We start from the raw sequence: 23,695 nt of genomic DNA, 5'->3' as shown, positions 1-23,695 counted from the left end.
GGTGCTCACACAAATTCCTACACACACACACACGCACACACACACATGCACGCACGCACACACCCACACACACAAACTCACATACTCACATATATGTATGAATGTAATACATGTATGATCGAAACTTACTTGGTCCAGTAATTTATTCTCTTGTGAATACGTCATGATGATCGTTCTTCCAACAGTGTATTCGTAGTACTGTTGTGGACTAATTGAATTAACATATCTAATATTTCCAATTGGTGTTTAGAACTTCTAATTGCCTTATGAGGTTTCCTCATTTAAATGAGACCCACATGATGTTTTATATTACTTGATTTATGGTGTTGGCATATAGGACATAATTATTTTCAAAAGTGGCACCCATGTCAAAATTCTGGTATCTCACTGACCCCCACCTCCTTATAGCACACTATAGGTAATACTGGGCATATGGGACACCTGTGACAAAATGCTGACACTGGCATACTGGAATAATTCTTGGCCAAAGTTCTGGCAGTAGCATGTTGGAGGTAGATCTTGGCACAAGGGACTCCCTTGGGAAAATGCCGTCGCCTCACTGACTCCACCTTATTCTGGCACACTAGAAGTAGTGCTTGGCATATGGGCACCCTGGCAAAATGCTGGGCACTGGCATTCTGGAGGTATTTCTTGCAATTATGAAGGACAATAATGATTTATGAGGGTGGGCAGACATACATGACACAATACTGGGCTTATCATACAAGACATAGTTTTTGACAAATTGGGTCACTCATAGTTCTTGAAATAAGTGGACAGAAATGCCATGTGGTGGCAAAAATGAACACTGGCCTTGACCCAATTGAGGTAACTTTTTACATATGGAGGGCATTCTCTGCACGTTTTAACCGCATGCGTACAGCGGCTATTTTTGCGCTGTGCAGCATTTAAAAAAAAGCCGCGTTACATGACGAGCTGAGCATGCGAGCGGCGCAACTCATGACGAGCTCAGCTCGTCATGAGCACGGAAGGGGTTAAAAACAATGAGATCAACTCATGGGAGGCACCAGGTTTCATTGGCTTAATACACCAATGGATTTTGAGCAAATTTGAGTGAAAGCTGCACTGTCAAATGCACTACTTGACCCATCGTTTTCAAGGTTTTCATGGGGGAGAACCACCCCAGAACCCCATCTAGAATAAGTTGGGCTGGAATTTCAAGAGAAGTGTTATGTCGCACCAAGTGAAGATCACCTGCCGCTACTGCAAACCCCCAAGTAAAAAAAATGAGTAAACCAGATCCAAGTCCTCTTCTCAAGTGCTGCTCGTTAATGAAAAATACAAATACTTGACCTACATGCTACTAGCAACTAGAAACCTTTCTATAAAAAAATATCAAATTGACGCTGCTCAAAAGATATAAGGGCACTCAATGCAACGCTGACTGTAAGATGACAACTTCTACAATGCCAAATTCCACTCAACTGATTCGCACTAATCAAAACAGTGTTACACGTGTTTCAGAATCTCACTGACTATATTACTACAGATTCTAAAGCAAGCATTTTACTGGTAGTATAAGAAAACAATTTGATGAGGGGAAGCTCAGAATGCGATTATCGGCAAGTAAGTAAAATCAGAATAATGACATGAGCTCCATATCATCTGCTATCCCAAACCGGAATGGCGTCAGTTAGGGAGAGAAAGATGAAGGTAGACATAAAAGCTGGACTACACAACTCACCTTGGCTTCCATGACTACAGCAGGGCTTGCTTACCTTCACAAACATGAACTTCTGCATGGGCTCGTACCACTGAAGAAGGATGATGCTGGACTCCAAGGCCCCGCAAAGGTAGTGACAGCCTGTCTGGAGGTTTTGTGCTGTAGGAAGAACAAGAGAACCTTTGCAACTTTAATTTCAGCAATGAGAATAGTCTAGAAAAGTCTGGTGAACTCACCATTGTAAATCTATTTCCCCCCAGCCATCCAAGTGTATCTACCGGAGCCTAACCAGACCATGAATTGGTCAATCTACTTGTTAAGCGTTCTAATTGGCCACAGGTGAGACCTCATGAAACTAGACCTCAGGGTGAATGAATCAAAACAGTGAAATGACAAATAATGCCCTTCTGTGCTGTGGATGTGCCTTCCAAATATAAAGCACTTCCATTTAGATGCTAAGAACATGGAGATCACATCCATGCTCCGATCATGAGGAGAAAGGCTGGTCTGGGCATCAAGGCTTTGTTTAAATTTTAAGCAAGAAATTTTAAGTGAGAAACCCCTAGAGAGAAAGTCTATAAATGGGAAACCCAAAAACCGAGAAAACATTCAGGGAGCATTTATGCACCCATTTTAACATCCCTAATATTTTTCTTTCTCCTTTAAACCATAAAACCTAACTGCCAATCCTTGCTGTAACTACAAGGCTTCCCACCTACTCCCAAAAGTAAGGCCCCCTTAATCTTAATCCTACACCAACACTTACACTTAGTTCTAACACTTGTTCTAGACTTCAAACTAACATTGCCCTAAGTCTCGCTTAAGGGTTTCCCTCATACCATCCCTAATTCATAGTCTGCCTCTAACCACTTACATAATCCTGACCATTACATTTACACACACCCTCACCTTCATACTATATTTCTTCACTACTCCTAAACCTAAGTATAACCCTAATATTATACCTGACCTTCTTCCACTAAAGGGAACACTAACCATAACTCAAGCCTGTGGTCTCACCTGTTCCCAAATTCTTAGCCTATCCCAAGGCTTCGGATGTACGTTGTTACAACGCGATGTTTTACATCGCAGTACTTTACGACGCATGTTTTACAACGCAAGTCGTTACCACGACTTGCGTTGTTGGGGGCTGGATAGTGAATAGTTTAATTTACTATTCCAACTCCAGTCCCCATGGATAGTAGGGAAGGAGTTGTATAGTAAATTAAACTATTTACTATCCTGGAGCGCCCCCAGTGCAATTCGTTGTTACAACTTGCGTTGTAAAAGTTGCGCTAGAGGTACGATCTATGTACCGCGCTGCTGCAATTACTGAATTGATGGGATAGGATCTCACAGGGGGTACGATTTTGGGTGCCTGCACTGTGTTGTCTATTTTAAAATAATTGCATTTACTTTTAATTGCTTTGCCTCTCTCACGCTCCCCGTTCCACCCCGAGCTTAGCTCGTTTGTGTGGAGGGAGTTTCTTCCTATCTCTTGCCCGGCCATTATTCTCACTTCCGGCGGAAGGGGGGAGCGGTCTAGTTCTCATCACGCTCCTTCCCCTTCTTAACGCAGGGCTTCATTCGAGCAGTGGTCCACACGCTAGAGGTACGATCTATGTACCGCGCTGCTGCAATTACTGAATTGATGGGATAGGATCTCACAGGGGGTACGATTTTGGGTGCCTGCACTGTGTTGTCTATTTTAAAATAATTGCATTTACTTTTAATTGCTTCGCCTCTCTCACGCTCCCCGTTCCACCCGAGCTTTGCTCGTTTGTGTGGAGGGAGTTTCTTCCTATCTCTTGCCCGGCCATTATTCTCACTTCCGGCGGAAGGGGGGAGCGGTCTAGTTCTCATCACGCTCCTTCCCCATATTTACCGATGTGTTGGGCGACGCGCGCAGTGGGCGCGCCAAAGGCAAGCCCGTCTGCGCCCGTCATCGCCTGTACATCGCCTCTCGCCAGGACCCCTAGCCGCTGTCGGCTCGGTTCCATCCGCTATGGTAGGGAGGAACTCATGGCATACAATACTGGCCCTGCCCCTTGCACAGACAATCCTTTCACTCTAGGAGACTCTTCATGGGACTGCCCTGCTTGCGGCTCCTTCTCTATCCCGACCCCCACCCTCCCGACATGTGTCCATCAGACTAAACCCCAGATTCAGCTTAAAGTATTACAGCTCAATGTCAGATCTTTGGCAAAACATCACGCCGAAGTTCTTGATCTTATTTCTGAAGAACGTCCTGACATACTGTTTATGTGTGAAACCTGGTTAAATGATGACCTGGTAACGGTCTCTAACCTAGCTCTACCTCTTTTTATTCCATATGTACACTAAACAGGGTCTCTCGGGGAGGTGGGATAGCGATCATGTTCAAATCACACTATTCTTGCCTATTTAACAAAGTGCAGGTGGCAGACTGTGAAGCGGCGCATTTCCAGGTAGCCGTGAGCGCACAGTACTCACTATCAGGCCTCCTTATATATCGTCCTCCGGGTACAGCAACCACGTTCAAGAGAGCGCTCCCCGAGGTTATTAGTGAGCTTGCAGCAGGTTCTGCTAATTTTAGCATCTGTGGCGATCTCAACCTTCACTTGGACCAGATCCAAGACAATGCTACTTTCATAGCAGACCTTGCTGCTCTCCAGCTAGACCAATTAGTCCCTGGATCAACGCACTCAGCAGGACACCTGCTTGATCCATTATTTACCAATCTTCACTCAATTACTCTGGATCAACCCACTCCCATGGGCTGGACGGACCACTACCTGGTCAGATGGTTCGTCCCTCTCATTGAGCCCCCTAATAACGGAACCCCAAGATCGGTCCTTAAACGGCCCTGGCACAAGCTGAAGCTGGATGACTTTCCCCATTTTCTTAACGCCAATCCTCTCGACAATTATCGAGACTACGATCGCTTCTGCGAATGGATCTTGCGAGGTCTTGACGCCCTAATTCCAGCAAAATGGGTGAAAGGTCGTACCTCTACCTCCAATCCTTGGTACAATAACTCTCTAACCATTTTGCGAAAAGCCTGTAAAAAGGCTGAACGCGACTGGAGGAAAGATTACGTACCGGAGAAAAAAAGGCATTATTTGGCAAAGATAAAACTTTATCACAAAGCGGTCTGTAAAACACGTGCATCCTTTTATGCCATGGAGATTAGCTCCAGTCATAACCCCACCAAATGTATTTTTAAAATCCTTAAAGACCTCAGGACCAGGAAAGCAAGTACCCCAGTTGTACCTTCCATGCTGTTATGCGACGAATTAGCAATTTTTTTTGTCAATAAAGTGCGTACTATCTACCTATCCTTTCCTGATCCCTGCACACCCCCAGCCTACGTTGGGCCTAGAGTGGAACCTAGGGACTCCCTGATGTCCATTCCGCCCCTTTCGGAGGCTGAATTTACCCGGCTCAGTGGTAAAATCAAGTCGGGCTCCCCCTTGGATCCCTTGCAACCATCTCAATTTAAGGATTCCCTCTCCATCTTCAGGGAGCCTCTCTGTAATATAATTAACAGTTCCCTCCTATCCGGGACTGTTCCGACCCCCTGGAAGCATGCCTGGGTGTCCCCAATTTAAAAAAAACCCAATGCAGACCCCAATAAACCGGAAAAATTCCGGCCAATATCCCTCCTACCCTGGGTGGCAAAAAGCAAGTAAGCTCACGTCAACAACGTACTAACCCAGTTCATGAATAATAACTGTATCTTAGACCCTTCCCAGAATGGGTTCGGAACGGGTCATAGTACAGAAACGGCCCTTCTGGCCACCACCGAGCAACTACGATCTCTCGTGGACGGAGGTCAAAGTGCGGCGCTGATTTTGCTAGATCTCAGCACCTCCTTTGACACGGTGTCCCACGAGATTCTACTCCGGAGACTCGAGGAAGCAGGGATAGAAGGCATAGCCTTAGACTGGCTTCGCTCATTCCTGACTAACAGATCATTCCGAGTCTCAGTACCCCCTTATTCTTCTCAGACCCATGCCATTGCTCAAGGGGTGCCCCAGGGCTCGGCCTTGAGCCCACTGCTCTTCAACATATACGTTCAGCCTCTAGCTGCGGTCGCCAAGCTGTGGGACCTTACGATTTTCTCTTATGCTGACGACACGCAGCTAGTGGTCACCTTGGCGGATGGTTCTTCCCCCTCAGCCTCCAAATTCAAAGACGGCATGACGGCAGTGGCCAATTGGATGGCAGCCAATTGTCTACAGCTAAATGCCGGGAAAACTGAGGTTTTGTTGCTGGGTAAGCACGTCAATCTATGGAATGATAAGTGGTGGCCGGCAGCCCTGGGAACAATTCCCTCCCCAAAAAATGTAGTGAAGAACCTGGGGGTCATGATGGACTCTTCCCTTTCCTTTCAGGCCCATACCAAGCAGTTAGCCGCCTCGTGTTTTGGCACCTTGCGAGGCCTAAGACCCATTCTAAAATACTTTGCCCCCTCAGTTCGCCAACTCATCGTGCAAGCTACCATCCTCTCACGTCTTGATTATTCAAATTCCCTCCTTCTGGGGGCGAATAAGGCAGAAATTACAAGAATGCAACGCGTTCAAAATGCTGCGGCTAGAGCTCTGGTGGGTTTGCCACGTTTTTGCTCAGCTTCCAGCACTATCCGAAAACTGCATTGGCTCCCCATTGACAGACGCATTCATTTCAAGACACTTTGTATCTCCTTTAAAATTCTGAAATGCGCTAGCCCGGTCCTGCTGAGTAACCTGACCTCACATTATGTTCCTTCGCACCCTCTCCGCTCAGCAGAGCTATACTTAGCGATGGTGCCTAGAATCAGGCTTTCCAGGACAGGTAGTCGGGCCTTCCGATACCTTGCGCCTAAGCTATGGAATTCCCTCCCGGTACATATCCGCGCTATCGATTGTCTGTCGTCCTTCAGAAAGGCTATCAAGACCATCTTGTTCCCTTCACCCTAGTCTTTACCCTGTCAATTCCTCTTAGGCTGGCCCACATTGTTATTGTTTCCTCATGTGGTGGCGCCGGGACGCCCCTTTGCTGGGGAAGCTGTGCGCTTTACAAAACGGATAACATAAGGGAACTGCGGTGTAACATCCACGTTGTAAAGGATGTTCCCCCAAGGCTTCTAGCCCTAATTCTAGCCTGCAAACTAACCTACACGTTAACCTTAGCTTAGAGACGTTCCCTTTTCCTGTACCTAACGCCTTCTTTTCATCGACCTTAGTTAAATAGTTTCCATTTTCAAAGTTTTTCCTTTTTGCTTTTCTTGATTTTAATTTTTGCTTTTTTTGTTTTTCACCTTTTTCTCAATTTTGACCTAAAAGGGGAGTGGTTACGTTGACTCTATAGCTCGGATTATGGGACCCCTCTTGAGTTTGGAGAGGCCTTATTTGAAAAAGGAGACTCACCCTTTCCCACAGTGCTGATTCAAAAAAGATTCCTGCTAAGAAATTGTTGCAGGACTCAAAGCAGGAATTCCCCCACTAAATAACTGGAAAATCAAGAGGGGAGTGCCCTCTAAAAGAGACTGACTCCTCACAGCCCACACTTACCTTTCAGCTGACCTGAGTTGCTTATCCACAACCTGCTTCACAAGGAACCTAGACTGCCCCATGGATCCAACAGATTTTTTTTCAAATGAGAAAAAAGAAACTGAGTGGGGAAGAAATATCTTGTGACAAAGGGGGAATTGCTCCCTTTGTCATGGACCATCAGTGACATTTCAGCTATCTTTAGTCTATGACCTCGAAAAATAGTTTGTAAACTTCTGACATGATAGGTGGCCATTTAAAATTAAAAAATAAAAATATGTTCCCCTAGCTATTCTTAAAAAAGGTGGATCATATGTATCACAACTTGTTTCTAGTGAGCCAGGTCTGTGGTCCCTCTTGCAAGACAACAGCCCTGGCCCACCTATCAAGAAGAACTGCACTTCCTGTGATGTTCTCAGACATCCGAAGGACTATTTAACATTCTACAAACCATTCTGAGATAATGGTTTGATGCCAGTTGTTGTCATCTTGTCCAAGAGGAAACTTTGCTATTTCCTTGACAACAAGTGGAAAAAGCACCACATTGGGAGAAGTAGGGGTTCTGAGAGGGTGAAACAGAATCTCAATGCACATTTTTTAAGGGAATGGCACAGTCAGGAGAGCCAAATCTGTGAAGGCCATCAAGAGCAACTGCACTGGAGGAGAAGGCAGATATGTAGTGGTTTGGTGAGGCAAAAGAATGGCATGAAGGAAGCAAGGGCTCAGATGTCTGGGATTTCTACATCGATCAATGTCACACACCATGATCAGTACACCATAGGGGGGCAAGTAGTTGGTCACTTACTGAACCATAATTGTTCCATTTTCAGTGGTTTTTAGGTTTTGTTTTGTAACCATAACAGCGCTCTAACTGTATTTTGTATAGAGAATTTCAGACGTTTTTAAAGCAAACATTGTGGTGTCATAAGCAACCTAAGCATAACTTCACTTTAATTTTTGATTTTTTTAGTGATTATACATATTTATTCCTTGGCAATAAAAAGAAATATGGACCAATAGCCCAATGGTGCAACAGTACTAATAACCAGGCATTAACACATTTATCACTACAGCGCAATAGTCAAATGTGAGTTTACCACCATAGAAACCTGACATGCGAACCTGATGCATTCTACTCGGTGTGAAGTTTGTCCTGTATTTGTGACTCCTACTTTTGGGAAGCCTATTTAGGGTTTGCAAATCCGGATAAAAAAATATTTTTAAAAACCCTCCCAAGGGCCTAGCTCTATGGGCCAACCTTTAGGCATTAGCCACACACCACTTACTGCACCCACTAATTCGTAATAAGGCTCTAGTGTTAACTGATTTCTACAGATACAGACAGAAAACAATGCATTTATTTTTTAAAGTGGATAAATGAAGAAATTTGGACTTCTTTTAAGTGACTCTTCATGCTGTATTTCATGAATTCCAAGCCAAGAGCTGAGCAGATAGATGGAATAGAGAGATAAAAAACACGATGGGGGGCATATTAGCAAGGGTGTTATCGCCGCTTCAGCTGCACTTTTTTCCGATAAAGCGGCGATTTTTTTATCGCCCTATTACGAAGCTGTTGCTCACAGCAGTTAGCAACAGCTTTCAGGAAGCGACCGGTTTGGGGCCCGCTTTGCATGTCGGCAATATTTATCGCTAATGACATGCAAAGTGGGCATACCCAAACTGGTAGCGACTGAAAGCAGTCGCTAACACAGCTATCGCCTTTTAGCAATACCCACGACGCGATAAAAAAACGCACGCTAACCAAGATTAGCGCCAGGATTTTATACCTGGTAAAAACCTGACTTAGCCGTAATAGTCAATGGGAGGTGGATTCTATGGCTAGGTCCCCACCTGCCTATTAGCGAGATTTTCCTTAGCGATAGGATTTTTATTGCTGGAAATCTCATGTTATTGAGTGGATTCGCCTCTATCGCTGGATTTTTTATCGCTGTGGAGATAAACGTTGTTAATACTGCGTAGTCTTCGCGATAAATCCAGCAATAGGAGGCGATAAAGAAAATCACGCTAAGCGTGGTTTGCGATAATTTTCGCAAGTTGTTGCTAATATGCCCCGAAATTTTCTTAAATAACAGCATATGTCAATATACATTTGTAGTATAGGGCTAATATTTACCTGTGGTTTCACCGTATGTTATATTTGGCTGCATAATTTGCTAAAATATGTCAGGCATGAAAGTATGCATGCAGATTTATCAGTTAAATAAATGTGTAAATATACAATTTGACAACATCATTTATTCACAAAAAAACTAAATAAATATGTTTAAATACTACTGAGACAGGTATAAATACAGACTTAAATGTTTTAAAAAAAACACCATAGAACAGGTAACTCTGATCATTGACCTTATAGGAATGCCTATTTTCTGTTCTGACTCCATGCGTTCCTTGATGCTGTGGTAGGGAAATATAGCGGACTAAATCAAATTTAGCCGCGCTTTTCATTTTTTTTAAAGGAATTGCTCGAAAGTACCTAAAATCACTACAGAGACCGGTCCTCATAGCGCATCGATCCTCACGTAAAAGCCATTTGTCTGCTTCTGTCAGGGTTTACAAAACTCTGAGGACCGATCCTGTCCTTAAAGTGTGGTTTAAACATGCTGGCACACACACAACACACCCACACCATTTGGTGTATCTCGTTATAATGTGTATTTGTTGGTCTTATTCCACCTTGAAGATGTCAGTTGATGGTTTTCTGTCGTTCAGCGAAATTCATGCGCTTTCTATCACCCAACTGCTGCCCCCTCTCAGTACAAGTTTACATAGAAAACACAACTGTGTTGATATTTATTCAAACTATACAACGGTTTTGCATCTCATGGCGATTTTATGAAAAAATGTTGAGGCTTCACTGCGGGCCCGATTCACAGAACAAACTTAAGACAAAATCCTAAACTTACTACCATTTGGTATTCACAGAAGGCACTTACTCATTTTGGTATTCACAGAAGGCACTTACTCATTTCGGTATTCACAGAAGTTAGGAGTCCTAACTTTAGGACTCCTAAATGCCTTCTGTAAATACCAAAAGTCTTAAAATTGGGATTTTTCTCAGTTTAGTAGTAGTAAAGTTAGAAAAATCCCAACTTTAAGACTTTCGGTATTCACAGAAGGCATTTAGGAGTCCTAACTTCTGTGAATACCGAAATGAGTAAGTGCCTTCTGTGAATACCAAAATGAGTAAGTGCCTTCTGTGAATTCCAAAATGGTAGTAAGTTTAGGATTTTGTCTTAAGTTAGTTCTGTGAATCAGGCCCTGCATCATCACAGGGGTGGGTGTAATAAGGCAGGGAAGAGACATAAAGAAGGAAATGGACAAGTGGAGCAAATGAAAGAGAATAACTGCAACAAAGGTATATTATGAGTTGGGGAATGGAAAAAATGAAGCAGAGGTGAGATTCCTGGCGTGACTGAAAATAGGGTTTCTAGAAACAGGAAGGAGAAGAGGTGATGTGAACAAATACATGAGTAATAAAGAAAAGACAAGCAAAACAGATTTCATATTGGTACAAAGGGGAAAAAGAAGAGAAGAAGCAGAATGTGGAATTTAGAGAGGAGAACTTGTGGCAAAAACAAGACAGAGCATTAGAGGAGAAATCATGATTTAAAAAAAGTAGCCAACGTTGACCTTACCTATGCTGCACCTCCTACAGCCTTTAGTGTCGGGGATCTTACTGGATATTGGATTTTTCCTGTAGAAACACAAACATTTACATTCAGTCAAATCTACTGAATTTATTACAGTGTTTTACCAACAGCATTGTCCCTACAGTGTCACAAGGTCCTGCAAAACATCAAAAAGAGATAAAGGGTCTATGGAGAAGAGCATCAGTGACAGTCGATATCCTGTCTGGGCTACTGTGTACAATTATAGGAGGGCATTAGTTTAGGAGTAAGACGAAGTAGAAAGAGTCTGGAGGGGAAATAGTGGAATAATTATTTGTAAGCAGCACAAGGGAAAATGTAGGGATCCACTAAAGAAGGGGGGTTCTTCTTTGACCATTGCAGATGGAATCTGTGTGACATTTTTCGGATCACCATTGACTTTGTAAGCAAGTCCGATTTACAATCTGATTTAAAATGGGACTTGTTCTGAAGGTCAGAGCTTCTCCTGAAAATCCAGCAGGAATTCTTGTTTTGTAAATGTAGCCCCTGGTCATAGCTTGAAAATCTGATGTCATTCCTGCCCTCAAACACCAACATTGGACACCTCTGTTCTACTATTACCGCAGTGGTAATAAGGAGCTACAATAGTCTTTGGGGCAGGCGGAGTAATCATACCGTGGTTGTGGTGTCCTCAATTTCCCAGTAAATCCCCATTTTTGATGGAACTCTTCATCAACTAACTTGTGATCCTAAGGTATCACTCCTCCACCACTTCCTGGAATAATCAATATCTGCAGCCTATGGCAACAATAACTAAAGAGTGTTGAGAAATCAAAACTGGATAATTTTCCAGCCCATTCATAATGGGCCCGGGTGATATAAGAGGACTACTGACTGACTTTACATTCAATTCAGTACTGAAAAATTATAATAGTCTTTGGATATTTTACTATGAAAAATTAGACTGTGACCAAATTGAAAATTACTGATTCACAAAATGTTTTCTCATTATCATATTTCCTTTGGGAGCAATGAATGCCAATGTGTTTGGTGAGCTCTGTTTCTTGAGCACATTATTCCAAAAAAGCTCTCTAAGGACCACTGTAGCTAAATAAGCTGCTTGGTTAGGAACTTGCATCCTGTATTGCTTTAGTGATGCTTGGAGAACATTTTTAGTGCAACGTGCACAATCAAGCTACATAACAGAGAAGAAAGGAAACATATAAACAAACAACACTGTGGTAGGACTATCATTTTTGCCAGCATAATCACACACAGTGGCGGCTTCTCCACTAAGGCAGAGGAGCGTTGCCCCAACTGAACAAAAGGAAAATTACAATGATATTAACTATTATTATTATTATTTTATTTTATCTATATACTTCAGTGGCTCTCGGGCAAGGGCAGGTGGAGTAGGGAAAGGAGTGGCTTTCACTCATGAAGTGCACACAACTGCTTGGCCGGCCCTCTTGGGCTGGTCGAGAAGTCATGAGCACTTTTCATCTTCTCCACCAGGCTGCATTACACAGCCTGGTGAGGAACATGCAAACCCTCTCAGTCCCCATCTGAGCGCCGATCCACGGTGCTCAGACCAATAACAATGCTGCATTGCATCGTTGTGATTGGCTATGGAGAGATTGGGAGGGCGGATGCTTGCTGCTGCTGGCGGGGAGTGCAGGAAGATGTCGGAGAACGAAGGAGAGGCGGCGACCGTTTCAGGTAAGTGTTTTTTTGTTGCTTTGTGTTTTCTTTTTTTGAACCCACTGCCCCACCACCCTGGTCCGGTAGTAGCCACCACTGATCACACATCTGATTTCTGCACACGTGAAAGACAAAGGGTCGGATTAAAAACAGCATTTTCAGCCTTATAAATGTTAGTGACCGAAAATGGCTGCAATTTACCTTGCTGGACATTTATAATTGGATGACTAACAGCTCTATGCAATTGCACAGGTATAAATCCTACACATGTGGTGGGAAGTGGGTGTTACAAAGGGTGGTTAGCTACGTGAGTTTGTGAATGACCACAAACTACTTTTGTTGGAGAATAGCAAAGGCTAGAGTGAATCCTTTTCCAGGATAAGAAATAAAATAGAACACCTAAAAAATCTGGCAGGGTTTAGGGGAAGGGATTTAGTTTGCAGGGACAATGATTTCCCCATAGAGAACCCCACACCCTTAAAAAATCTGTACATTGTGAAAAAACAATTTTGCAATGGAAATGCCTACACTTGAAAGTCACATTCATTTTCCAGAAGTATGCCTGGAAACCTCCTGTGACTGGCATAAATTGTCAGGCATACCCCAGAAGCCGTTCTAAATTGCAAAACAAGTGTGAACATACATTCATTCAATCAGAAGTGTAAATCCCTGCATGTATTGTTACATCTTTTTAGAAGTAGGCTAAATGTTTTCAGTAGTCAATGAGTGTTGAGTTCCAGTTTATTGCTCTGTTAGTGTGAGGAAGGTGGTGTATTATATGATGTTATTGGGGGCTCTCGCCATGTAATACAGGCACAATACCGTCTCTTGGGTTCAGCTGGGTTTGTCTGTTAAACCTTAGATCAACCCTGGGTAGCATTGGCTTGGCGCAGTCAGGCTTAAACAAAGGAACAATTATAAAGCATTTAGAAGTACTAAGACAACGAAATAAGAAAGTCACACAACATGAAAGAAATCTGATACCAATTTATAAAAATAGATCTTATTTTTATAAAGTTTTAGACACCAAAAAAAAAACCAAACAATTTGAGGGTTCCGGAGATATAAAGATTTTAAAGTTAAACGCACTCACAGCAGGTAACTACTGTGGTTAGCGAAAACTTTGTAAAATGTTTGAAGAATTGTTTTTGGGTACTCCTGCTCGCTTTGGGTGACCAAATCCGTCAGGGGGCAAGTCAATGGGGCCAGTACGGAGTTGTAGGACAGTTATCTCATCACCAAAGCAGCCTCCAGTCTAGTGCCAGGTTCTAAGGGAGAACCACCATAGACTTCAAAGGAGTGGTCCTGAAGCAAGGAATACATGAATCTGAAGATACTTTAGGATGCTGAGGATGCTGTCAGGTCGACACCACAGTCTTGGTGGGGTATATTTGGCTACAGGGGTTGATGTCCTTTGAAGTCCTGGTGAGTCGAGAAAAAGTCCAGTTGTACTGAAATATATGTTCTCTGGTCACAACAAAAACAATGGTTCCCTTTGGCGTGGGCTTGTGTCCTCCCTGGGCTACCAAACTGCCCTCTGATGACTCTTCCAGATCCAGCAGACGTGGGTGCAACTTCTGAGCATTAGCACTTGGTCTCTCATTCTGCACGTTGGCGGTCAGTGGTGATCAATCGATTGTGACTACTAACTTGCCAAGGTAGGGTTCTTCAACTTTTGTGGCCCTGGTGTGTTGACAGGATGTCAGCCATCTGACTCTTGGAGTTCACCTCTCCTGTTTGGTGATTGAGAGAGACTTTTCCTCGAGTCAGGCAGCACCAGCACATTCATCTCTTTCATATCCCAAGGATCAGCAGGTGCAGTCCATTCTTTGTTGCAGCCTCTCTTGCCAAGTCCAGGGAACAGCAGGGGAGTCCTTATTCACTACTCTCCCTAGTCCAGACATGATCTGAGGTCCATGTGCCAGTGGTGCCATATTTATGCCAAAAAATTGCCCTCGGGAGATGTGGCAGTTACTAGCCGTATAGACTACCAGGGTTGATGATGACTTCCTGTGAAGTGGGGCAACTAGCTAGCCCAAAATGCAATACTCTGCCCACTCCCAAGATGGCAGGACCCCACTCTTGGTTTGTGGTGTTAGGTAACTCACCTTAGAGGTGCGCCTACCTGAGGGGTACATGCCCATGAAAAAAACGGGCTGGCAACCATCTTCCCCTCTGTGTTCTCAATGCAAATCTGTCTACCAGGACAAAAGAGTAGCCTTTCTAGTGTGTGTTCATCACTTGCCCTGAGTGGCCTTCCCTTTGAAGCTCGTCTTTTGGGCTCACACTCTGTGTGGCTTCCTGGCAGGGAGAGGTAACAACTATTCCAATGGCAGGATTCAATTGTTTCCTTTCCTGGAGTTAGTTACACCTCACCTCAGGAGGTCAGAGAGCTGTGTATGTGGCCAGCATCTGCAAACGGCCCTTGGAAAATGTGGGCAACAGAGTGGAAACTTTCTAAAGACGCTTTTCACTTTAAAGTTACATTAAATTTTGCTTGGGCATCATGTTGAGTTGGATTTAATAATTATTTTGATACCTTGAAGTATCAACTTTAGTAGTCCCATTCAGCTGTTAGCACAGCTGAGTTGTCAGCATATAACAGTGGTCTACTAGCCTTTCCACAGAAAAAACGACAACGTGGGGTTTTTGCTGTTAGGATGTATAAAAATACATGTCCTACTTTTCAATATAGAGAGCACCCTGACTTAGGACTCAATAGGCCTGCTGAGTTGAGTAAGCAGTTTGATACTGCCCTAATAATAGGGATGGACTGGCTGTCGCGGGCACCGGGCATTTCCCCAGCGTTGCTTGGCAGTTCGGGCTGGACTGTTCCCATGGGGCACAGGGTCAAGACTGATTTGCATATGGCTGGGTTCAAACTGGAAAGGCATGGTGAGCAAAAAAACTATGGATTTAGGCCCAGATCTCTGTACTGGGGTGAATGTATGACATTGTTCTGCATTCTGTCCATCAACTGTTGTTTTTGCACCCAGGGCCGGTCAAGCAGCAATCTGTCAGGTATTTCTGTTCCCTTCCTACTAATCTGCAGTGGCAGGCTGGGAGTCATGTTTTACTTTGTCACACTCATGGTGGCCCAATAGGGGCTGCAGCTTCTACGGGACACTTTAACTTACAGGCCCTGGCTACCCCATGTGCCATATACTAGGGACTTATAAGTACGTTAACTTATGCCAGTTTGGTACAAGCCAATCCAAAATATATATTTGGGGGTTAGAGCACTGGCACTGTGGTCTGATTGCATTCTAAAAGTCGGAAAACCAGCACCAGTCCCAAACTTTTGGGGTGATCATGGAAAAAGAGGCATTTCCTTACAGTTAGCACCTGCGTAGCCACCATGACATGATGTACGGTGAGGACTATATCACCACATATAAATGTTGTGCACACCAGAGGGAGTATGTGTGTGGAACATGTGCTGAGTTTGTTTTGCTAGCTTTTTTCATTAGTTGTGAGTAGAACGCTGTCTGTGTGATGATTGTCAGTTGTTGGCTGGTTTGCAAATGAGTCTGCTGAGGCTGAGGATGATTTACCAGAATTGAGACAGTTCAGCCCAAGAGACAGCAGAACCTAAAGTAGTGTGACATTTTTACACATGAGAGCCAAGAGCAGCACATCATTTCTTGAGTAAATTCAACATGCCAGAGTTTTCCGAGTCCTCCTTCTGTAGCGTGGCTCACGTACATTCTCCATTTTAGATTCAACTCCTTAGGTTGATATCTTGTTCCCGAGGTGCAGTTTGCCACACTTTTCTATTAACACATGAATGTGCTGTATGTGCATGTGTGATAGGCACTGATGCTCTGTTGTCTGTACAGTAAGTTCCAGGGTCATACATAAAGAACGTAATGCCACTGTTTTCCTTTCTTTCGGTGCTTTTTAGGAGACACTTCATTTTAGCTAGACGAAACCAAATTAGCTGCTCTGCACCTCTGCCACAGTTTAATAAGGACAGTCATTTATTATATAAACAGTTTCTGTGCTAAAGCGCTTTGAGAGGAGCACTTTCATGCTGGGAACTATCACGGAATCGCTGCAGACTGTGACTGAGATTCAGCCCTGCTGACCCCGACTTCTAACCTGCTAAGCAAAAGAACTTGTGCATTGCAACCAGCTTCCTGACATCTGAGACCAAGATAGGGGGGTTAGGCTATCCCAATTGATCTGGCAGAATAATGCTACCACTATGCTGTCTTTAGTATAGTGACAGATACAGAGAGTAGTCAAACATTAGCAACAAATAACTTAGTTGAATTGTTAATTTTTTTTACCATTCTAACAATGCTGATTTCAGTAACAAGTCTCATCTTTCTAATAATTGTAGCTCACGCTTTTTATTCAAGAATACGATCATTTCAATAAATCTTTGAAAATGCCTTGTTGTATCTTCCTTGTATTTACCTGGGGTGTGCAAGAGTGACCAAATGAAAGAGTGTCATGTTCGATGTTGTCAACAACATCTGTTAACCTAGTTGGTTTAGGGGTTAGATGTAGTAACGTGAGCTAGCCGAAACCCACCTGCACTCATTGATTGTATATATGGACAAAGTTCCTATACTGTCATGTTTGTGTTAGTCCTGCTATATTTGTAGGAACCGTATAACACTTCTTCATGATGACAGTCTCAGAATGCCAAAATAATATTCTGTTTGCAATCTAGATTTCCATGTGTTGCCAGTTATGTTAAGTGATGAAGGACATAGTATCTGATAGACTATTTAAGAGGGACATGAATTGTGGAGGCCCCATTGCACTGACAAACTTTAGAGATATACTTTTCAAGATTTAGTAAATCTGAGTAACTATAATGTCGAGGTGCCAGTGAGTTTAAGGGATTTAAATTAGAAGTGGCAAGCAAGTATTGAACCTGATTGGAATGTGTGAGGAAAATGCTTATGAAGGTGGCTCATGCATACTACATGACCAGTTGGCCATCTGGAATACGTCTACATTGTTATTTATCCAAGGGGATAGCGCTTTAGTCTCGATGTTCCATTTACTTTGGGAGAGTCCAAGGGATAGATTCCAAGAAGTGGGGGGAGATTGGGGTTTTGGCAATTATTTTAACCAGTTCACATTGAAAGATGTGTTCGAAGTTAGTTCAGGTGTTTTGGGGTTCTAATGGAGTGCTATACTTCTCATTCTAGGGCGTGAGGGAGATTGGAATATATTTCACCTTCTCTACAAAAAAGTTAGTTAGCTCTTCTCATCTTTCTTTTGAAATGTTGCTCGTTTTCTGATTTAGAAAGTGTGTATTGGATCACAATTTGAATGTAATTTTTTAAATATTTATACCTTTCATCTCTGAGATGAGTTAGGTTCTCAAAAGAGGGATTTTGATGTCAAATTCCTTCAACGACCCTAGGTGGTTTCCTGCATGCATTCATTCTTTTGAAAACCAGTGTGCTGATCTTCTAACTTTCTGTCTATTGAGTATTTTTGGACAATGGATCCATGACGCCTGTATTGGAGTTAAGTCTATTGACCTTTTGCTACACAAGAATGTCTTGTACCATCTGTGCCACTTCTGAAGAAAGCATGGCGGAATCCAAGTTCATCAAATCCCTCAAAAATTGTTTAGATCTTCTGGACTGCTCAGTCATGATCATTTTGAGAAGTGGAAATAGAAAAGGAGGAAGAAGTGATCGGACCAGTTGTACTGAATTGAAATGTTGGTCTTGATCCTCCTTTGTTTTGCTATAGGCGGGTCTGGGAATGCACATTTTGTGTGGGTGGGAATTGTGCAAAGTTGATTGAGACTATTGTCAAAGAAAAATGCAGGTAGAAGAGATGTGGAGTATTCTCTTTTGTCACCCCATTCAGATTGAAGCTTCCAAGTAAGATGTTGCTGTTTAAATTGATGACGGACTTAGTGATGAGTTCTATACATTGTTCCTTAATGATTTTACTGTCTTTAGAGGACAGTAGATGATATATAGCAAAACAGGATGAGCGTCAGTCGTTTCTACTGCTGTTGAGAGCCTTTGAAAGTTGGAGAACTGGTCATTGACCTGGAGTATCTCACATCTATTGCTGTTTTGATGAATCACTGCTAACCTCAACTACTTTCTCCATTTTAGCCAGGTGGATGATAGAGTATTACAAAGGGCATGTACATCCACAACTGGTTGAAGTGAATTCAACAAGGTCTCAGTCAAGAAGACAATATCTAGTTTTTTTGAAGTAGTTAAGTCTGCAGTTCCAATGCTGTGTTTATCTATCAATCCGTAGTCATGCAGCAGGCTTGTGAGGGTGCGGTCTGTGGTGTTACTGGAAGGGCTAGTTAGAGTTTTTATTTCAATTAAAATTAACTGAGTAATTAGTTTCATTGTGCTCGAAATAACAGGATTGGTGTGGGCTTCTCGAGAGATGTTCATACATGGGGCTGATTGAAATTCTGTGATTAGGCTTTCAATGTGCTTCTTGCAAAGATACTTTTAGATGCTCTTTGTTCCCTGTTGCTGCAAGGCCTAGGTTCGTAGCAGAGAACTCTTGTGTGCTGTTTTGTTCTATATGTGTGCAACTTCATAGATGTTTTCTTCTGAGGGGCAGTCAGGGAGTTCTCGGTGTCAGTAGTGCATTTAGTTAGTGAAAGCGTTTCTCTAACTTGCTCTTATACCTAGTACGTCCTGCTAGGTAGACAGAGTGGCTCATGCTATCATTAGAGGCTTAGTACGGTCTGTACCTGGGCAGTAGCCGATGTGTGGAGATGTGAACCATGGACCGATGCTCCTTCTTCGCCTGCTCGTACAGGCCCAGGAGACTGTGAGAATGCAGCTGAGATGCCTTCCCTGTTAAAAACAGAGAGAACAATAGGAAAGGGTGAGGAGCATAACACCTGGCTAAACATTGGGAGATCATAGATGTAAAAGACACTTTCTTCACAAAGAAAACAACTACGGTGTTTTGTGGTACCACCAGTAACTTTTTGACTAAGCAGTCACAGGTTAGTCTTCCTGTGTATCTCTTCTGCACCAATTCCCTCCTCCCAGCTTCTGCTGTTTATTTAGATTACATTTGCAAAAACATGCCTGTGTTCCCTTGTTGGAGGCTTTGCCAGCCTCATGTTCTTTTAGCAAGTGTTCTCTGGTATAGGCTCTTATGCTTTGTTACCTATGTGTTTTTACATCTTTCTCTTCTGCAGCCCTTTTGTCAGTGTTGTTTGAACGCTCCAGCTCCAGTATTTGTGCTCCTTAAAGAAGCTTCATAGAAGGAGACTACTTTCTGGTCACTAATCTTGCTTCCATTGCTCCTAATTCTCTTTTTAGGGTTTTTCTCCATACTCTTACCTACAGTCCTCTGTGTCATCCAGTGCTTCCTTTGAGCTGGTGGTTGCTGAAGGGGACCACCAGCACTCATTATGGGAACTGGCACTTTATTTTTCCTTATCATGCATTTCCAGAGAACATGAGAGATGATAAACATACACAGGGGAAAGGAGGAGGAAGAGAAAGACTGCCAAATGATAACATAGGGTAATAACAGGAAACTACAAGAGTTAGGTAATGGGAAGGGGTGTCTGATAGTGGATTATAGAAACATGACACAGATTAGAGAGTATGCAGTCTCATTATTCAGCCTGCAGACATTTATTAGCACTGACCGTGACTTCTGAGCAAAGCTCTAAACACCAGCGTTCATTCTTTTACAAATTAAGCACTGGTGCCATCTCCATCTTTCTTTCATGCTGTGTTCTCAACTCCTATCCCTCTCAAGAAGATCATGTCTTATGACCTTATCTTGTACCACTTTCTCTCCTCTTCTTTCCAGGCTAAGTTTTAAATACATAAATTATGGATTACTTATTATTTTTAATTATATTTTAGTTACAGTCTGCTAGGTTTGTAGGTGTCTAGGCTGAGAAGTTAATTAAATAATAATTAATTAATTAATTATCATCAAATAATTATATAATTGATTTTAAATATGTAAATGATATGGAATACTTATTTTTAAGCTATATTTTAGGTGTGGGCTGATGAGTTTGTAGCAGTAAAGGGTGGGAAGTTTATTAATAATCGAATACCATTTATTTATCAATTGCTAATTAATTATTGTATTGAATATTAATTATGTAAATTGATTAATGTTTTTATTACATATATATTTTATGTTAATTGATCATTTTCATATTAAGAGTTTCATTTGTACATTTATGGTGTTACTATAAATGTATGTGTTTGAAATGAAATACTTTCTCTACTCCTATGTAGACTGCAGGAGGAACAGTAAAATGACCCTCTTTGTAATTAAACATTTTCCCTACTGTTGCGCTGACTGGAGTGGGAATAGTAAATCTTACCGCTCCAAAATCCAACGCTTTCCCTATTGGGAATAGTAAATTTCACCCTTCCGAAATCCAACCCTTTCCCTACTTTTGCAGATTGGAGTGGGAATAGTAGGTAAATGTGACCCCTCCTAAGTCTAACACCTCCACTAGAGTTGAGCTCTTTGGTGTGGGAAAAGCATATCATATCCCTCCAAAATCCAAGGTTTTCCCTACTGTTGTACAGGCTGGAGTGGGAATAGTAATTGTTTGATTAAATAGAATTATAGCATTATTTGTTTATATTTTACATTATTTGTTTTTATTTTTACATTTATCTTAAGGTTTATAGTATCTTTGTAAATTGTGTTAGATTTTACATTATTTTAAGAATTCTGAACAAATTAAATGAATGTATTTTTAGTACAAATATATATATAGATGTATCTTTTCATATTATTAAATGTAACAAAACAATTAATATAGTGTAAAATAAATATTTTTTAAATTAATTTTATATACATTTTCATAGTATTACATTTAAAAAAATGTTTTTATTTAATGTAAAGTTTTTTTATTGATTATGTTACATTATATGTGTATATATATATATATATATATATATTACCTACTGGCGGTCGCCAGTAGGTATATATAGTTAGGATTTTTTCTCTATGGGTTTTTTGAAAATTCTATGTCTAATAACTTTGCCGTTTGTGGACGGAATTGGCTGAAATTTTCAGGAAAATGGCACATTTTGTTTCTGAGCAGCCTTTGAAAATTTGGGGGGGGTTCGTCAAGGGGGGGCCGAGAAAAAAGGGGGGTCCCAAAACGCGTTTTTCCCATGTTAATTTCCATAGGGCGGTTGGCCTCACTTTTAGCCCGAACGGCTGAATGGATTTGCACGAAACTTGGCAAAATTGTAGGGACTGGTAGCCCGATGTGCCTTTTGTAGGTCTCAATATATGTGCTCCAGTGGATTTTGAGAAATTAACGTTTAAAAAAAGATATATATCTGTAAGCGCGGACCAGGCAGCGGTCTGGTTCGCGGACTTTTCGCGCAACGGAGCTTTGTGAAGCGAAGCTGATTGGTTCTCCGGCGTCTGTCAACATTCCAAACAGTCCGTAGCGGCCGCCATCTTGTCTCTCGGTAGGATCGAGAGACAAGAGGAGGCGAAAGCGAAGGGGCAAATGACCATAAGGGGGAATAGTAGATCCTCGCTGACCCCCTAGGTTTGATGTGGAGGTTTTAAAAGGGCCCCGCGGGGCAAAAAAAAAAATAATAATAATAATCGAACGGCTGAATGGATTTGCACGAAACTTGGCAAAATTGTAGGGACTGGTAGCCCGATGTGCCTTTGCTAGGTCTCAATATATGTGCTCCAGTGGATTTTGAGAAATTAACGTTCAAAAAAAGATATATATCTGTAACAGCGCTCCGCTTCGCGTACTTTTCGCGTTACGGAGGTTTGCGAAGCTGATTGGTTTTTCGGCGTCTGTAAACATTCCAAACAGTCCGTAGCGGCCGCCATCTTGTCTCTCGGTAGGATCGAGAGACAAGAGGAGGCCAAAGCGAAGGGGCAAATGACCATAAGGGGGCATAGTAGATCGTCCCTGACCCCCTAGGTTTGATGTGGAGGCTTTGAAAGGTTCTCGCAGGGCAAAAAAATATATACCGTTTTTTTAGTTTTTTTGCGTGGAGTGCGCTCGGTTCGCGAACCGGGAAGCGTTCTGGGGAGCGTACTTTCTTGAAAATTTGTGAAAAAAGTTAGAGTACAATAATAATTGTGAGTGATCAGATGTAGGGTAGCTCTGAGAAGAGCTTTTGGGTTTATGGTACATTTAGGTACTTATAAGTAGGTACCAATGCACATTCTTAAATTCAGAGTGAAAACTCTGTTGCCCTCATCTGAGAAGTGAACTCCATCTCCTCTGTAGATATCTTGCATGTAGTAACGCAAGTTATTGTTGTACAGGGAGCCCATTCCATGGTCTCTCATGTAAGCTGAAACAGATTTGTTTACATGCTTCCTCGATTTCTCAATTTGTGGACAAAATTGGTTCGACCACCTCCATTTCTGTCTTTGGCATATATTTGAATATACCAAGGCAGTCTGAGGAAAAAGTGCCATCAATTGCTCAAAGGTGTCCTTTAAAAGCATTTCCAGACCTACCCCAGTCAAAGTGCCCAAATCATTACCTCCACAGTGCACAATTAACAGGTCAGGTTTTGGCAAATGCATAAAGGTTTTCACCAATGGTATCAATTGGTGACATTTTAATCCTCTGTGGCCAAACCACTTAATTTCCACATCTTGTAAATTGAGGTTAGGTAAATTCCTGTTTTCAGCGTACCTTTGAGCCCAATAGATGTAGCTATGTCCAACAATCCAGACAGAAAACATGGCGAGAGAAGGTTCTCCTGCAGTCAGATGAAGTGTGGCAATGAAATGGCAGTTGAAAAAATGAGAGTGTAAAATGAAAAAAACTGAGGAGTTTCTGTGTTAATGAAGCAGTAAGAGTGATTGGTGGATTTTGATTGCTGAAAACAGAAAGTTAGTGTGCATGGATGAGTTCGTTGAAAGATGTATTTTGAGTGGCGAAGAAAAAATCATTAAATGAAAGAATGCTTTGGATATGCAGGTGCACTGAGAGTTCAGAGTTCAATTGCAACATTGTTGTGTGAGAGGTTTCGCAAGAGGTGGTTGCTATGCAGAAAAAGCAGAGAGGGGGCAGAGGGGGGAAGGGTTTTGCTTTGAAAAAAAGTGAGGGAAGAGTTTTGATTGGGTGACATGAGAGATCTGTGTGAGGAATTACAGCATTTCTGTGCTTTTGATAGCTGCAGACTCTGGAGTGCATACCTTTTGCTCTGCTGAAGACA

General features: G+C 42.3%; 1 protein-coding gene across 1 annotated transcript in view; it reads right to left on the bottom strand.

Moving 5' to 3' along the window:
- The window catches only part of LOC144783054 (mitogen-activated protein kinase kinase kinase kinase 5-like), an 834,532-nt gene that overhangs the window by 134,265 nt on the left and 676,572 nt on the right, over window positions 1-23,695 (bottom strand). Inside the window, exons 24-26 of the mRNA XM_078662226.1 lie at window positions 19,234-19,339; window positions 10,854-10,912; window positions 1,740-1,843 (exon numbers count right to left, since the gene is read on the bottom strand). Of these exons, the coding sequence (XP_078518352.1) occupies window positions 1,740-1,843; window positions 10,854-10,912; window positions 19,234-19,339 (269 nt within the window). The remainder of the gene's footprint in view (window positions 1-1,739; window positions 1,844-10,853; window positions 10,913-19,233; window positions 19,340-23,695) is intronic.

This window comes from Lissotriton helveticus, chromosome 9 (genome assembly GCF_964261635.1).
Source record: "Lissotriton helveticus chromosome 9, aLisHel1.1, whole genome shotgun sequence".
Classification (NCBI taxonomy): Eukaryota; Metazoa; Chordata; class Amphibia; order Caudata; family Salamandridae; genus Lissotriton; species Lissotriton helveticus.
The sequence above is the reverse complement of the archived record's forward strand: the minus strand, read 5'-3'. Positions and strand labels throughout refer to the sequence as shown.